This window comes from Phalacrocorax aristotelis, chromosome 11, assembly GCF_949628215.1.
Source record: "Phalacrocorax aristotelis chromosome 11, bGulAri2.1, whole genome shotgun sequence".
Lineage (NCBI taxonomy): Eukaryota > Metazoa > Chordata > Aves > Suliformes > Phalacrocoracidae > Phalacrocorax > Phalacrocorax aristotelis.
In genome coordinates this window covers 681,530-698,758 of record NC_134286.1, presented here as the reverse complement: position 1 = coordinate 698,758, position 17,229 = coordinate 681,530, and the positions used below count along the sequence as shown (strand labels likewise).

The 17,229-nt window shown below is 57.4% G+C and overlaps 2 protein-coding genes across 9 annotated transcripts in view; one reads left to right on the top strand and one right to left on the bottom strand.

The window, feature by feature from the left end:
- STARD8 (StAR related lipid transfer domain containing 8) overlaps nt 1-2,508 on the top strand; it is a 79,605-nt gene extending 77,097 nt beyond the window's left edge. For all 8 annotated transcript variants that reach the window (XM_075106502.1, XM_075106501.1, XM_075106503.1 and 5 more), the window contains one exon: nt 530-2,508. In XM_075106502.1, coding sequence (XP_074962603.1) covers nt 530-647 — 118 coding nt within the window. In that variant the 3' untranslated portion in view covers nt 648-2,508. The remainder of the gene's footprint in view (nt 1-529) is intronic.
- On the bottom strand, nt 1,561-16,942 carry LOC142063210 (uncharacterized). The gene is given in 15 exon segments (XM_075106661.1): nt 1,561-1,647; nt 2,548-2,807; nt 3,139-3,230; nt 3,232-3,343; nt 3,745-4,179; nt 4,599-4,788; nt 4,790-4,862; nt 6,104-6,292; nt 6,940-7,002; nt 8,203-8,274; nt 8,656-8,727; nt 9,506-9,577; nt 10,167-10,252; nt 11,106-11,257; nt 16,894-16,942. Coding segments are annotated over 15 exon segments (2,004 nt in total).
- Between the last annotated feature and the right edge of the window lie 287 nt (nt 16,943-17,229).

The window sequence follows — 17,229 nt, the reverse complement described above, 5'->3', positions numbered from 1 at the left end:
GCAGCTCACGCGGTCTGGTGCCCGAGGGAAGGGGGTGCTGGTCTGGGGCCAGGTTGTAGCTGCCAGATCGTCACTGGGAAGGGAGCCACCAGCTGGGTCTTGCGGTGCTGGCAGTTCCTCTGGCGGCTCCGAGAGTGGCAGCAAGCCCCTTGGAGTTTCTGCGGGAAACACGGGCTCCCCCGTGGGTCGGAAGCACAGCACTGACGCTCGCAGCGGCAAGCTGTGCTGGGTATAGCGGTGAAAGGGTGGGCTGAGGCAAGCGGCAGTCTGCTTGGCCGTCTGGGCTGGCGGAAGCCCGGCTGGGTCAGGGATGCTCCCCCGTTTTGCCATGTGTCTGTTTTGGGGACACATTAACCACATTAAAAGGTCCCCTTTTCCATCGTGTAGTGTTTGTTGAGCGTCTCGTAGCCCATTGTGGCTGGAGCTGTGCTGAGTGCCCGTCCTGGAGCAAGAAGCAACGTGCTGCTCCTTGGCACCTGCAGGGTCTCTTCTGCCCACTCATCCTCCTCCTGTCTGTTCTCTTCTCCAGGGGCCGGTCTCCTGAGTGGTACAACAAGGTCTTTGGCCACCTCTGCGCCATGGAGCTGGCGAGGATCCGAGACTCCTTCCCAGCCCTGAGTCCCACCAGCCCTGAGACGAAGATATGAGGTGCCAGGAAGATGCTCTGCCCTGTCTGATGTGGACTTGCTGGTGGATCTGGGCTGGGCCTCCTGGAGGGGAGCAGGGTGCAGGCAGCTGGCCGCGGAGGGGGAGGCAGAGGCTGGCGCGTCACAGGCACATATTTATAAGCATCCTTTTACCCTGGGCTGGGCATTCCCCATCCCACCGTCCCTGCTGCTGCTTCAGCCGCCCCTTGCTCCAGCAGCGAAGCCGTGCAGCCCGTGTTCTCCACAGGAGGGACTGGTGCGCAGAGGGAAGAGAGGGTCTGTGGGGTGACCCCCCCAGGAAGGCAGCCTGCGGGCAGGGCTGGGAAGGCGCTGGCCCGGGTTGAGCGGGGTCCCCCCACGCGAGTGGGGGCGAAGGTGCGTGGAGCGAAGCGGGAGGGCGTGGAGGCGGGGGGGGGGCGAGCGGGGAGGACGGTGCCGCGTTTGTAAGTCGCAGCGCTGTGTCGGGAAGTGGAGGGTGGGCAGCGAGGGGTGGGTCGTGTGTGGTGTCACCCAGCGGGGACAGCCAGGGGGAGTCACTGCGAGAACCTGTTTGGTAGTGGAAGAGGCTGCTGTTCTGGGAGGAGGGGGGGCTACATCTAGATAGCTAGGTATGCCTCCAGTGCCAGCCTTGTTGAGTGGCAGAAGGAACCTATTGCCATTACCTTTGGTGCTGAATTTCCTAGGAGAAGAAGAAAAAGCCTTCTCGTCCTGTGCCTTGCTCTTACTTGGCTGAAAGCCCTCTCCGGTGCACTAGGTTTCAGTGGGGGCTGGACGGACAATGTTCCAAGGCAAGCCTGACCCTTGAAACCAGCCTGCCCATCCTTTGGAGGGGGCAGGACACGTCTAGAGCCCCAGAGCAGCTGCCCATGTCGTTGGCTACAAGCTGGGGAGGGGCAATGCCCCACCGGGCCGGTTACCAGGAGGCACTGTGGGAGGGAGGGAGGGACATGGCCAGTGCTGCAGCTCCCCATTTCTTGCTGCTGTCGGGGTTCACGTTGCACTGCCCCGGAGAGGGGAGGAGGGCAGAACAGCCTTGCCAGCACCCGCTGCACCGCGGCAGAGCCCTGGGCTGAAAGCGTCGGCCAAGGCAGGCTTGGGCTCATCCCAGCTCACGGTGCAGCATCTGCTTCCTGTAAGAAAGCGAAGCATGGCAGCCCAGGCTGGGCCAAGCACGTGCCAGCTGCTCGGGCCAGGCTCGGTCCCGTCCTGGCCTCTGCAGTGAGGTGGAGCTGTCCTGGAGTCACCCCAAGCAGGGGGGCCCATGGCCCTCCTGCGTGCAGAGGTGCCTCCCCAACGCTGCTCCCTGCAGAGACGTCCACCCCCTTCCCACCCCTCCCTTCTCCTCTGCAGAGGAACCCTCTGCTGTAGCTAACAGCACGCAGGACCCGACCTGGTTTCTCCGTTCAGGCGGGGACCCAAGTTACCAGACATCGTTCCAACTGGAAGGCAATGTGACCCACATGCGGGAGCGATTGCCGGTGTCAGTTTTGCTGTAACACATTGTATCTGTCTCTCTTTTGCTGAGAAAAAAACCAAAAAAGCAACCCAGCCTCTGTTCTGTGTTTTTATATATATATTTTATATATATATAAAAATATAACTAACATTTGGGGAGTGTTTTATTTTTCTCCTAATATTTTTTTTAAAAATTTCTCTTTTTCTGTCTATAAATACTTGTACATTTGGAATATTAATATATAATTCCGGCGGTAGAGCTCAGCGTCAGGTGATGTTCACTTAAAAGATGTGTATTTTATATTTAAGGGACTTTTGTTTTTTATCATGTGCAACTGCAACAGATTGTTTGACTTGGATGGGGGCTGCTCTTCCCATCCATGTAATTAATAAAGTACTAACGATATCTGCTGGCTGATGGGGAAACCTTCATGCTCAGCCATACCCTAACACCGGAGCATCCCAGAGCCGCGCCATGCGCTTCCTCGCGGAGCCGGAGGTAGTGCCTGGCAGGCCGGGGAGCCACGGGCATCCCTGCGCCGCCGGCGTCACCAGGGGAGAGCTCTGCGGGACTCGTGCAGCTCCAGCGGCTCGGTCTGCCCGTCACCTCCTCCTGGGAGGCGGTGGCAGTGACGGGGTGGAGGGTGGGATTCAGGGCGCTGTTGATGGGCAGGGTGGAGGTGACCACCCAAGAGGTGACGGTGCCTGTGCCAGCCAGGACACGACGTGGGGGGCTGCCCCGTGACCAGGGACAGCCCACCCGCCCCAGCCCACGCAGCAAAGAGGGGCAATGCCCGTTGGTGGGCTCGTGGCTGGAAGGGAGTCCCCCATGGGGTTCATTGCTGCTGCCTGGGGAGGGGCAGGGGCCCAGGGAAGCCAGTAACACTGCCTCTCTCCCCTTGCGGCCCACACGTGGGTGAAGAGAGCTCCACACTCGGCAGTACCTACACCGAGGGGTCCCCGACCCAGGGACTCACGGTGGGCGGCAGCCAGCGGTGGGCTCTGCTTCAGGGCTTTGCGGGGAGTGGGGCTTCACCTGGCATTTCCACCTGCAGCAGGGAGAGCAGCCTGAGGAGGAAGATGGGTATCCAGCAGAGAGCATCAGTGAGGATGATGAAGAACCACTTTGACTTCCCCGGAGCAGGTGCAAGCCTCTGCTGTTTTGGATGCAGTGATGTGGATGGAGTAGAACATGCCAGAATAAGCAAAGATGATGGTAATGAAAGCTGTGAGATTCAAGCCTGGAGAGGAAGAAACCTCACTCTGAGCATAGACCAAGTGCAAACCTTGTGAGCTGGGGTCGGCAGTATGGCCGGCGGCAGCAGGATCACTCCTGCTTTTATCACTAGAGGGGGCAGAGACATCTCAGCATCCCCAATTAGTCCTGAACCCAGCCTTAGCCCAGCTGTGCCCATAGCCTTGGCCGGCTCTGGGGTGAAGCTGGGCACAGCACCAGGCTGGAGCAGGGTCCCAGCGGGATGGCAGTGCCCCATGGAGTCAGATGTCCTGCTGCCGGAGGCAATGTGGGCTCTCATGGCACCTGGAGGGGAGGCCTGGCCTGAGCAGCCCAGCTCTCACCAGGGAGCCTGTCCTGCCCCACATCATCCCCATCCCCAGCTCCCAAGTCCCGAGGTGGCCTCACCCAGGTAGATGGTGGTGGAGTAGCCCCGGGCACTGGGCCGCTCGCCCAGGTCAGACGGCAGCGGGAAGCGTACCCCGTTCCTCCCGTAGTACTTCCCAAAGGTCTCCGTGGACCACAGGGGGATGATGCCGAGCGAGAAGCCCAGAAGCCAGATGACCACTAGCACCGAGATGGTCTGCTTCTTGCCAGCTCTGCGGTGGCTGAATGGCAAAACAAGGGAGGAGGAGTTCTCCAGGGTCATGTAGGTCAGCAGCAGGACTGACACCTCTGAGGACAGCATGGCCAGCTGCCCACCAGCCAGCATGGGGGGCTGCCCATCCAGCCGGCGCTGGGGGCTGCCCAGCCGGCACTCGGCGTGCTGGCTGTAATTGCCCAAGTACTTGAGGTTGAAGGCTCCGATGATGAAGATGTAGATGCCCATCAGGCCGTCTGCACCTGGGGGGAGGCAAGGTACAGAGAGGAAAAAGTACCAGTGGGCAAGTGCAGCCCTTTGCCTTAACATCACAGCCATAAAGCCATCATAGAGCTGGGCAGCCTTTGGCTTTATGCATATATATGTATTGAAAAGCACTGCCTGCTGGTGCCTGTGAGCACAGACCTGAGGGCAGGGGCCAAGACAGACATTGCTTAGTTTCCTAGGGATGCTCAGGAAACCGAGATGGGTTTCTGGGCGTCCCTAGGTGCAGAGGGACACCCAGAAACCCATCTGCCATCAGCACAAAGGGAAAAAAGGGCAGCAGAGGGGGCCTGGCTGCACTGGAGGGGGCCGGCATCAGCTAGACAGCTCCTCCCGGGGGAGATGCCGGTGGGCAGCCCCCCCCACCAGTCCCTGCCCACACCCCCACCCTGCTCCCAGCACAGGGACTGGATGGCCGTAGTGTGCTGGCTGTTCTCCATGACCACAAGGGACCGCATGCAGGTGACAAAGAGGTTGCCAAAGCAGGCGACAACCTGGACAAAGATGTGCAGGACGGTGTCGGCGAGGAGGTTCTCGAAGGAGGAGATGCCATCGGCGCTGGGCTTGCAGCTGTGCACGTGGGGGCAGGTAGCTACAGTGCTGGAGCTTCCTGAAGTAGCCGTCAGGGCGAGGAGTGGGGAAGAAGGTTTTCTGGCTGACCCTGGGACCAGGAGCAAATGTGGTCTGGCACACACAGCCCCCTGCCCCACACCCCACGGTCTCCCAGCCCCCGTCAGCTCCCTCCAGCCCCTTGGGTGCTTTTTACCCTGCAGGAGCAGGGACAGGGCGATGCCAGCACACAGCCCTCCCTGTGATGGCACCTGGCGCCGGGACAGAGGGGTGCAGGGGACAGTGACAGGGCACTAAATAAGTAACACCCCGAAGCCTTTGCAAAACCGGCTGGAGGCACCCCGGTGCTTTTTGGATCACATACCTCAGCCGCTCTCTTAAACCTGCCACTATTTAGCACTGCCAATTGATAGATACAAGACTGCTTTCCTCCAGCCCATGCTTCTCACAAAGTAATATTCAAAAATCAATCCCTTATTCAAATCCTTCAAGTTCCATTAACAGGGATTCACATTTATTCCCCTCCATATTATTTCAGATTAATCTTTTCAAGCCTTATAAAAGCTAACCCATATAAGCTTAGCAAAACTCTACATTAGGAAATGACTACAAAACTGCAATGCAAGGCTCATTTCTGCTTAATTATAGATAAAAGGAGAGAAAATGACTGCTTATTAGCAAGTCAGGTAGAAAATGTACCATATTTATAGTGCAAACAGACCAATTACAGAAAGGAGGATGTACGGTTGTCTTTCATTACAGATATTTTAAAATTTGCATCTGGAGAAAAGGAATGATTTTTTTTTTCTCCTTCCAAAGAGATGCTGAAGCGCTCACAGCTGGCTGCGTGGTCCTCTTTCCACCCTGTGCAGGGTACCTGTCCAGCCTGTCAATCTGCACATCCCTGGAGTTCTTGGCTCATTATCTCAGAACCAAGCAGGAGGACCTCTGATGTGGTTACTTAAGCACAGCTTTCAGCGCACAGCCCAGCACAGCCTGACGGAGCCTGCCTTGCCCACGCCACCGAAGCAACACGCACCTTCAGACCTGCAGATGACGCTCTGTGTCGCAGGTGCACCCAGACGGGGCACCCGCAGCTCCGCGAGCGGCTCCCTTTGCACGGACAGAACGCTCCCTTGCTCTGAGTAAGCCCCGGCTGGGGAGACCCGCTTGCCCCGGGGTGTTTTAAGGAGCATCAGCATGAGTGGGGGCTTCCAGTGAGCTGAAGTAAGTTGCTCACAGGTGTCGGAGTGAATCGGTTTCCCTCCCTGCACCCAGCACCCCCAGGCATGGGTGCCAAGGCAGCAGCAGCCACCCGCTCCCCTCACTCACGTGTGGGAGAAGTTGGTCAGCTTCTGGAAGGTGACGCTGTGGATGCTGGGGATCAGATGCATGGGAGTACATACGTGCGTCTGTGCACTCATGCACTCACACACACACATGTTTTTTTTCCAGTGTAACAGCCAAACCTTCTCCCCTAACGCTGACTCCAGGCTGCTGCCAAGGTTTCCAATCTGTGTTCTGGGCCGTGGAGAAGGTGTTAGTCACCTTAGAGCGATTGCAAGTTTGGTTTTATGGTGGTTAAAGCAAATTTGTTATCCTGTGCGTCCATCCTGGAAATGGCTGGACCTTAAAAGCCCCATGGATCGAGATGACCTGGTGTGAAAACACCCAGCAGAGGAGGGGGGTAGTTTGGGAAAGCATCAGATCCTGTGGGCAGTCGCTGACTCAAGGCGAACAATCGGCAACCCAAACGGCAGGCACCGCCACGCACCCCACTCATCAGCAAGTGCCGAGGCTCTGCTCAGGCCAAGCTCCCAGGGACGTGCCTGTCCCAGGCAACAGCAATAACCCTGTTTTAGGTAGAGCGTGCTGTGAGCAGGAGACGGCACAGGGAAGCAGCAGCGCCAGCGTCGCCTGCTGGTTCCCCGCCCAGGCCAGGCACCTGCTGCAGCTCCTCGAATCAGGAGCGAGGCAGACGCCTCCCTTGTACCACCACTCCTTGTGCCCCGGGGAAGGCGAGGAAGCCACAGCATCCCTGATTTGCCCCCCAAAAATGCTAGAAGCTGCCTGGAGAGGGGGTACAGGAGGTAGTGGACAGACACCTGCAGGAGGGGGTCCCCCAAACCCCACGGGGGGCTGCCCCTGCCCCTACTTATAGGAAATACAGAGACTTCAGCCCCACAAGTATTGTGGGGATGATTGTGGCAATCCTGTTGTTGTCCAGCATCCTGGGAGGGGATGAGGAAAGGTCAGACGAGGGGACCCGGCAGGGGCAAGGAGGCAGGGGGAAGCCCCCGCAGTTAGCACTTGTGCTGCCCCAGTGGAAGGGAGCTCTGACCCTTCTCCCTGCCAGCTTCCATGGACACCCATCCCCAGGTGGGGGGCTGCCCCCTCTGAAGCCCACCCCCCCCCTTTGAGCCCTGCCCAGGCAGCCCTGGCTGAAGCATTAGAACCAGCTGCAGAGCCTGGATTCCTTCAGTCAGGGTCTGTTGGATTTTTCCTCTATTCAATTGTGAAATAAAGATAAATTAGAAACCATTTGGGGAATTCAGGGCCGTGCTTGGCTTCTCAAAAGTCCTCTGGCTTGTTTGCACCACAGACCACCCTCCGTGAGCTGCTCGTCCTTCTGTTTTCCCTCTTTGATTTAAGGAATAGCTGCACTGGCCCCACGGCAAGTAAGAGGAAGGGAGCCTGGGAGGATGGCAGTCCTGCCCGAGCTGGTCCTGCAAACCCAGAACAGGGACGAACCACCTTGTAAAGTGGCCTTTACGGTTTCTTCTCTGTAGCACAACCTTTATAAGCTCTGTGTGTAAAACCACACACTGCACGGGCCCAGATGAAAGAGAGACTTTGAGAATAAACAGAGGGGAAGGATATTAGCTGGACTTTCAGTTTAGGCGTACATTTTTCAAGGTGACGGAGCTGCAAATCTCCGGGTTTAACAGCACACTTGAAGCCTTTTATACACAAACCACCTTTGCTCCAGCCCAGGACCTGAGGCTGTCTCTGCACGAAGCCCATCACCATGCGCTGCTGCGGCCACGGCTGCTGGGGTCCGGCAAGGGGAGCGCGGCACGGAGAGCCCCCATAACAGGGTTTCGGACAAGGCCACATATAGTCCGTGCTAAACCCAACCTCAGTAACGGGAGGGAACCTCAAAGAGGAGTTTCCCAAGAGAGCCGCCGCAGCAGAGGCCAAGCATGACCTGGTCCCTGGGGCCGGTGGGGATGGCGGGGAGGTGGGGACGCAGCCAGGCATTGCACCCATTGCCACGGCGGCCCCCAGCACGGGCCTGTCACCTCAGACACCCTCAAGCCATCGTGCCTGCTGTTCCCCTCCTCCCAGTGAAATAAAACTATGGTAAATGTGAGGAAGAGTCAGGATCAGTCACATCTTCTGATGCTGTTGGGACAGGCAGAGGAGCTCACAGCCACTCGAGGCGATGCAAGTCTCCAGAAACTGGGGGCTTCAGCTGCGTGATCCTGTTACGGCCGAGGAACCTGGAGCCAGTGCAGAGCAGAGCGATCCTCAGACACCGCTGCCCATTAAACCCACATTTGCTAAAGCTGCTCATCCCGAGCTGCCCACAGCCCCTGGCTTTGGGGGCCCCCGGCACCAGCTCCCTTAGCAGCTCAAGCGCAGGATCCCAGCTCAGACTGGATAACGTGAAGATGGGAACTGCTGCGTTTGCAGGAGGGGAAATGCCTCTGCTTTGCTCCATGTTCACTCAAAATACATGCAACTCCAGCTCAAAGCATGCAGGAGCAAGAAAAAGGGCTCAGAACCTGGCCTCGAGCTGGCTGTGCTGCGAGCCTTTGTGCCAAGAGGAGCTGAGAACTGCGTCCATCCCAGGGCCCTGTAACACAGACACCTTTACTCACAACATTTTAAGCTGAGAAAGTCCAGCAAAGGCTTTGGGAGAGATCAACTGGATCTTGTTGTTTTGCAAAAACCTATCTAAAAAAAAACAGAACAGAAAAGAGATTGAAGAAGTATGTTTTCTAAGGGATTGTCAGGGTCTGAGGTCCCCAGGGAAGAGAGAGAGGTGCCCACCTCTGCAGGACTCCAGCCACGCGGCTCGCAGGGCTGGCTGCTGCCTGCCCAGGGATGGAGACCCAGGCTGCAGCCCCTGCTCTGCCGCAGGCTCCTTGTCTCAAGCGGCCCTGGAGAGGCTGTTTCCTTCTCTGCCTCATTTACTCCATGCAAAGGGAAGGAAACTAAAAGCACAGATGCCCGACGGTCCCAAGTGGCTGCTGTGAGCTGCTTCACGTGGTTATCCCCGTACAAAGCTGCCATCCCACCCACGAGAGCAAACACCTTCCCCCCTCCCCCCCCCCCCCCGTTCTGCTGGGTCCCTCCCTGAAGTCCCCGGTGCAGAAGCCTAGAAAGGTGAAGGGCTGAGCGACTGAAGGGTCTGAGCTCTCTAGAGCAGGGCAGCTTACTTGCGAGGCATGTCATGCCACCGCACGCCCAGGGCAGCCGTCGGCCAGCATGGGCACTGCTGCCTGCCTGCCTGCCTGCGTGTCAGGAGCACCATGGGCTCCGGGAGCTGAGAAAGCTGCTGTCTGGACAAAGGTAGCATCCCATCAGAGGGCATTGTCCCAAAGACAGCTGTCCCGACAAGTGCACACACTTGGTCCTCTGCAGGTGCCCCCACCACTGCTGATGCGCACAACCGCTGCTCTCCCCTTTTATACAAGCCAGCCAGCGAGCAGGAGAAAGAAAGGAAACACTCAGAGCTTCTTCAGGCTTCTGGCAAACTGAGCATCCAGCAGAGAATGGATTTTATTTCTTTTCAGATCCCTAGCAGCAAAACAGAAGGGGGGGGAAAAAAATCAAACCTAGGGCCAGCAGACTAAGGGGAGATGCCTTTATCAATGGAGAACAGCAAAGACTGGAACCTCCTTTTCTGGTGCAACACAAACAAAATGCAGGGCAGCTGCGGTTAATGCTACATTGCTAATTGCCCTCCCAATCTGCAAGCTTTGTTTGCTGCAGATGAGCTTTTTCGCACTCTCCTCCCTTCCTAGCCCTTGCTTTTTGTGTGCAAAGGGCACCCCCGTCCTGAACCTTGCTGCCCCTTCCCGACCCTGTGCACGCCGGCTGGAGGCTCGGCAGTGAAGGCAGACTCCCCAGGCCTCCCCCTGGGCAGGATCCAGCCGTTCCCTGCTCCCCAGCTCAGTGCTGCTTGTGGGAGGGTTGCAGCGAGAGCTGAAGCTCAGCAGAGAGGGGTCTGTGGGTGTGGAAAGGTCTCTTTGCTTCTTCGGATCCAGGGACACCAAGTAAAAGCCAGGGATTTTATTACCTTCCCTCTAAGCTCGTTTTCCTGTGGTGTGTGCCCTGCTCGTACCCCTCCCGGGGGAGAGGGGTGCATGCACCCGCTGCTGCTCACGTCCTGGTCGTGCTGGAGGAGACGCAGGGCACCGCGGCGAGGTCCCGCTGGGGGCAGCCCACGGCCCCTCCCCAGCCGCGGCCCCGCTCCGCGCAGCGCCGCAGCCCTGCAGGCAGGCAGAGGGGATGCGCTGAGGGGAGGGGACGCGGTTCTGCGCGGGGCGGGGGAGACCCGCGCGGGGTGGGGAAGGACGAGCGGCCCCTGGGAGGAAGGCTTACGGCAGGCGTCACCCTCATCTTCCGCTGCCGTCGGCTGCGGGGGGGAGAGTGGGACCACGTCAGAGGCACCCACCGGTGCGGAGCAAAACCCCGGCGGCCTCGACGGAGGGTGCTGGATCGCACAAAGCCTGACATCTGGCTCCAGTCCCACAGATGTACCAGGGCAAAGCAGGGATTCATCCAGCCCCACAGCCTGTCTCTAAGCACAGCCACAATAAAATATTCTTTCCTCTATTTCCAGCATCCCACCTAGCCCGCTTTAAGGATAACCTGAGCCAGACGTTGCATACAAGCCACCGAGTTATCAGCTCCCAGAGGGTGTGAATTTGTCCTGGACTCAGCATCCCTGAGAAGGAGCTCCACGGAGGCACTGCGTATTGTGCGAAAAATATAACTCATTTTGTGTCTTTAAATCTGCTGAACCCTTGTGTCCTGACTGACAGTGCAGAGCCCTGTGGCTCCTCTGCCTTTCCCATGGCCAGAACTGCCCCAGCCTTGCAGCAACAAGGGTTTTCCTGCAGCCCAGCCCAGGAGGAATCCCTGTCAGATGAGCTCCTGATGGGGCACACGCGGCCGCTGCGCCGGGACGGCGTGTGAACGCAGATGGCTGGTTAACGGAGCAGATCCAGGATCCCTCGGGCTTCCCGGGGGAAAAGCAAGCTCTGCTCTAATGCACTCGTCATCCCAGATCGTAGCACTCCCGCGGCCGGGGGTTATTCACCCTGACCCGCCGTCCTCCTCGGCAGCTGGGTTGCCGCAGCCGGGCTCCCTGTTGCAGCGGGGGTCCTGGGGCAGCAGGCGGAGGGGTCGCTGCTGGGGAACTGCCCAGGGCACACATGTGCCCGTCCCGCTGGGAGTGGGTTGGGGGGGGCTCTGCCAAAGGAAAAGGAGATGCTCAGCGCTGGGGCAGCACCTCCTGCCCCTGGAGCGCTCACAGAAGCTGGGGCCACATCCAGCTTTGTGGCCAGCGCCGGGGCCAGGGGGCTGAAGGGTGCCTGCACCGCTGCTGAGACCAGCATCGCTACACCCGTGTCCTACAAGACCATGTTCCGGCCGGAGCAAGCGTGAGCTCATGGGGTGTTGGAGACCACCGAGGAGGCACGAGTGTGCCCCAGGGGAAAAGGACCCAAAACCTTGCTTTTGGAGCACTTTTACTGCAAAATACTGTGCTGGAGCCAGGAGGCTTGGGCAGAGGCAGTTCTGCTGAGGAGTGCATGGAAGTGGAGAGCCCCAACAAACTGGCCATCCCATCCCTATTCCCCATTCCTCCGCCCCATCCCTCGTCCCCAGCCCCCCGCCCTGTCCCCAAGGCAGAGCCCTGACCCCCGGTGCAAAACTGTCTTGGCAGCTCCAGCTCCCCTTCTGCTGAGCCCTTTCCATCAGAGCCATCACAGATAGCCAGCTGCAGGGCCCTGTTCATTAATATCCTGCAATTATCCATGGCAGAGGCATGCTTCAGATCCAGCTAAACATTTCCACAGCCTGCTTTGATCAGGGCCCTGGGAAGTGGCAGCCGTCAGGCACCAGGGGAACACGGCTGGGGGGGCCCAGCCCCTAGCTCAGGATTGTCTCCAACTGCCAGGCTGTTGGTGGCTAATGGTGCGTGCTGTAATTAAAAGCACTTTGCCTCACCCACTCACTCCCCCCATCAACCACCCCGTCAGCAAGTGCTGCGGCGCGATGTGGGATGGACAGGGTGGAGGGGTGACCGGTGGGGGCTTGCAACGCGCCGTGGGCAGCATGGTGGGGCCGCGCTCCCCTCCAGCTGGCCTGGCAGCCGAACCACGGGTGCCCCGGCCACCCCAGCGGGGTTTGCCTGCAGGGATTTTCCACTAGACCAGAAACAGCCCTGCTTTCTGCCATAGCTGGCTGAGCGGGACGTAACCAGCACGCGCTGCCTGAATCCCTGCCCGGACAGCTCTGACCGGCCGGGGCCCTGCAACCCTTCCCGGGGTTTACTGATGCGTCTGGGCCGCTTGTTCTGGGGAAAACAAGGACTCCAAATCCATGCAAAACCCGATGGATTTAGCCAACAAGATTCAAAGTGTTTTAAGGTTTGGAACAGAGTCTATTGTGGCTCCATAAATCTTTCCTGAAAACCGGAGCCATCCCAAGCACCTCTGAAAGGGATTGCTGCCCACTTGAAGCCATAAAGTGGGTCCAAGTGTCATTTTTAACAGACCCACACTATTGCTCCTCTTTGTCTCCCACCTTAAATGAGCCAGGATCCCAAATTAAAATATCTGGGTTATAGCCTTGGTACAGCTTGTACAGAACATTGGACTTGCAGAGACCTCTGTTTCGGAAGCGCCTCCCTTCAACTAGTCTTTTTTGCAAACCAAGAGGTAATTTTAGGTTTTTATAAGTGCTTGTGGCAACATTTCTGTATTAGATGTGTCTAAACCCACGGGGCTGTCACACGTGTTGCTTCAACACTGAAATGCCTAACAACTGCCAAAGAAATTGCTGTCTGCCTGGGACATTAAAAAGCATATCTGCTATTAAATGTTGCAAAAACTTATCACTTAAAATTGATTTATGTGTGATCTTTTGTTCCTTCAGCGGGGAGCAAGAACATCTCTTTTCTTCTGATAACACAGCAGGCACAAGTGGAGGCAGACGGGTCGCTGGAGATGCGGGTGAGGGCTGCTGCATGTGCTGGAGGCCTTCCCCTCCCATCCTGCGAATGCCACGACTATGTTACGTACCTCTAAAAGAAGGAACACAGGAGCCAGCGCACGGCTGTTCCTCTCCGGTGAGCGGCGCGGGCAGCTCCTGCTCCCGCGGCATTTCCCGGGGAATTTGCTCGGGGTGGCTTGTAGCCGGACAGCCTCGTCCAAGACCTCTCGTCAGGGCACGGTCTCAGTGACTTTCGACGCTTCTGGGGGTGATTCTGATTTATGAAGCCAAAGCCTCTCTGAGAGGATATATACAGACAGAGGTGCCCTGCACGTCGATGGGCAAGTGGCTCTAGCACTGAAGTGTCTGACTCGGGAAGAGCAAATGTTGGTCCAGCCAAAGCTCAGGGGTGTGGTGAGGGCTGGTGCTCTCCAGATTACACAAGCTTTGGAACAGGGGGTGTTACGGAAATACATCAGGGAGAGTGAGAAAGCGGTAGGCAGCGCCCTTGGATGGAGCCGGCCAGCGCTGCTCCCTGGCATGGGCTCCCGGAGACGCGCGGTGCAAGGCCCAACCGGCTGTGCGTGACCCTGTGCACGGCCTTCCCTGCTTGCCTTGCCCAAGGTGAGCTGGGCTTCCTACGTGCCAACCGCCATCCTGCTGGGAAGCAGCAGAAATGTCACCATCAGCTTGAAATGGTTCACCTGGAATGAAGCTGGTACCTGGAATAACCCCTCGCTCGGAGGCATCGCTGTGACCCACGGCGCCTCCTCCTGGCCAGTCAGACCGAAAACTGGGAGGGTGTGAGGAAAAGAGAAAATCCATCATTTACTTCCACCTGTTAGCTATAGCTGAGCTGGAAGGGGAACTGCTTTTGCAAGATTTGGTGTGTGCGCTAAGACCGGCACCACGGCAGCGTACAAAAGGCTTTACAAGAAGCTGGTGCCCACGTTGAGGCTCGGGCGGCTGTGAATCAGCAGCTGAGCAAGGACGCCCATCCAAGGAGGGAATAAAGACCAGTGGGAATCTCTGGTACGTGGATATCTCATGGAGGGTGTGCACAAGCAATTGCTCTAACAAAATCATGCCTTGCAAGATGGACAAAGGCAAGTTCATCATGAGTGACTGCTCCTTTTGGTTTTCCTAAGCACCTGTTTCTCTGAGGCAGCAAATACAATAAAGATTTGAGCCAAGTTTAAGTGTAAGTTTATTTCTAGAGGAACTGTTGAGTGTTAATGCTTCAATAAAAGAGTTTTATCATGCTTTTAAGAGTACTTCAAGCTGGCAAATTGCACCCAATAATAAAACTGTGTGCGAAAAACTAAATAAAATGATGTTTATGTCAAAACAGCTCAAGTCCGCGCTGTGTATCAGAGCGGAGCACCCACAAGAAGCTGGAAGCTGCTCCTCGACGAAAGACCTCCCCACGGGTGCTCGCAGTGAGCGCCACATGGGACCCTGCTGTGGCCCATGGGTGCAACGCCAGGAGGGCTTCTGCCAGGGCAGGAGGGCTGGTGTTTGCTCAGGCCCCCCGTGAGCATGTGCGTGGGGAGCAGGTAACTCCCTCGAAGCATCCCGCATGCAAAACGCACCGGCCGATGTTTGTGTTAAGTGCAGGGGCAGCTCCTGCCGTGCTGCAGCCAGTGCAGGGAGGTCCCCAAGCACTCCTGAAGACAGCCTTCATCCTGCCTGGGGGACCATACACCGGGGTCCCACCAACCTGCCAAGAAGCAAGTAGGCTGACCTGTTTAATGGGCTTTCATGCGCATGTGTTTTATGCACGCCCACGGAGGTCCTGCTGCTCCCTCGGCTGCTTTCTTTGCTGGCCCATCCCTGCTCTCGCTGGCTGGGAGCTCTGCTTTGGCACAGCTCTGCAGGATCCCTGCAAGATAAACACCTAAACAGTGAATTAACATGCGGACAAAGATTAAGGGCAATTAAGAGCATCTCGCCGCAAATCATCCAAACCTCTTAAAAGAGGCTGGAGCGGTGGCAGGAGACATGAGATTTTGGAGGTGCTGTCAGGTCCTGCCCTTGCCGGCAGTGGCTGGCGAGTGGCTGGGCTTGGAAGGAAAACCATGTCTCCTTAACACAGTGTTTTGGGTGAGGAAAGAGTAAGAAAAAACACACACCAGGTGGGGACAATACAAGACCCCTGGCTCTTGCCCTCTTGCAGCCCTGCGGAGGGAAGCGTGTCCCTTACCCTCTCCAAGTCCTGCGAATGGAGACAGATCTCACCCCAGCCCTCAGACCTGAGCTTGAGTCCCTTTAGAGGGATTTTGTCCTGTCTCGGTTCTGTTTCTAGTTATCCAGGGAGGCTTTCTGTTGCCCACTGCCATGCCACGCAGGTTTCTGGCTGTTTTCTTAGTCTGAATTTATGCAGGACCCACAGAAGGCAACGGGAACCTTTCCAGGGCCTCCAGGTCCCTATTGCAGAGAGCGTATCCACGTATGCAGCTACGTAAATAGTGCGAGAGAAGAGTTTATACATATATACATATATACATATATTTATATATATAAACACAGATAGCTTCTATTTTTTTTTCAGGAATGATGCACAAGCCCCACATTCCCAGCCAAAGTGATGCTTTCCAGCCACCCCCGTAGGACCTCATTCTGTATTAAACCTCTCCAGGGTGAGAGGAACCCATGATTGTGCAGGACAGAGATCAGAGAACAACCTCAGGCAATAGAGGAGAAGGTGAAATTTAAAAAAAAAAAAACAAAACAAACAACAAACCCAGAGGAAAAGTGCTTGTTTCCCGCAAAGTCAGCGGGGAAAGAAGGTGATTTTCAGACGATGTATCTGTAGGGTAGAGGGACCTTCCCCGGCCGAGGCGGGACGGGGTGGGCTCGGGCCCTACGCTGCGGCAGGGACCTTCCTGCCCCCGCTCTGCAGGGCCGCAGAAGGAAGCACAGCCAAAGGCGGCAGCCAAACCTGGCCGGGACTGAGCTCAGCATCCACCTCAACTTTTCACGAGGGTCACCCAGGATTGCAAACAAAGCCCACGCACCTGCAAGAAAGCAGCCATGACCAAATTCTCTGGACACTAAGAGGCTGAACGACACATGTTTTTGGTCTGCATTGCCTCTGTCTGCGAAGAAACCGTGTAAGTTCTGCCAGCAAAGCCCTGGAGCCACAGGATGTGGCCCGGGGTGATGCACCTATCGCCCACCCCGTCTGTCTCTAGCGGCCAGGCTCTCCGCACCACAGCGCATCCTTGCTGCCCCCGCCAGCGCTGCACCCCCTCTCACGGCATGCCACATGCAATTCCCCTTACACTTCCCGAACCCAGGTGGGCTGAGCTGCAGCTAAAGCAAACCACTCGTAAGGAGACACAAACAATTAACCGTTTGGTTGGAGAGAAAGGTTTAACCCCCCCTCTCTCGCTCAGGGCAGGCCGGGAGGGCACAGTTTGCACAAAGTAAGCCACAACAAATCAGAGTAAAATGGAAACAGCGCAGAGCTATTGCCTCTCCGCCGTCCCCATTCCTAACTTCCAGCAAAAAGTGTCGCTTTTCGATGTGGTTTCTGTCCGCTGCTCCCTCCTCTTTCAGACTGACATCGGCGCGGCGGCTGCGGCTGCTCCCCTCCGCTCCCCTGCTTGCCCGCTCTTCTCTTGAATAAAAGGCAGAATCACGACTTGCAGCCAGCCCTGGGTTTGCAGGTAGCGCCGATAGCGATAAGCAGCGCAGAGAGCGCGTTACCAGGCACACAAACTCTCTTTGCAGGACAGCACTTTGCCGGCGGAGCACGGCTCTTTCAGGCAGCCGACACCCCTGTGCCGGGATCTGTACTGAAACCCACAACCGCCCCAACCAACACCCCAGTCAAACGGCCTGATTTCCCCCCGGCTTTGGATGATGTGACATGCAAAGGCAGCCACTTGTAGCAGCGTAGAAAAGTGACAGCAGAAGGATCAGGAGCAGCCCCATGTCAGCGGCCACTGGCCGGGCAGCCCCCAGCCCCCAGAGGCTTGGGAACGGTCTGGGAGGAGGGAGGGGGATGTGGTGGTGCTGTGGGTCCTTTCCGATGTCTCCCAGAACGCACACCAGGGATGCCACGGGTTGTCACCAGTCACCGGGAAGCCACGCGTGGCACAGCCGTCGCCGTCTGGGAAGGTGCCAGTGCAGCGGCGGTCGGGTCCATCTGCAGCACCCCGCCGCCTGCGTGGGGCTCTGCACACAAACCCAGCGAGGGGCTGTGTATGGTGAGGGAAGGA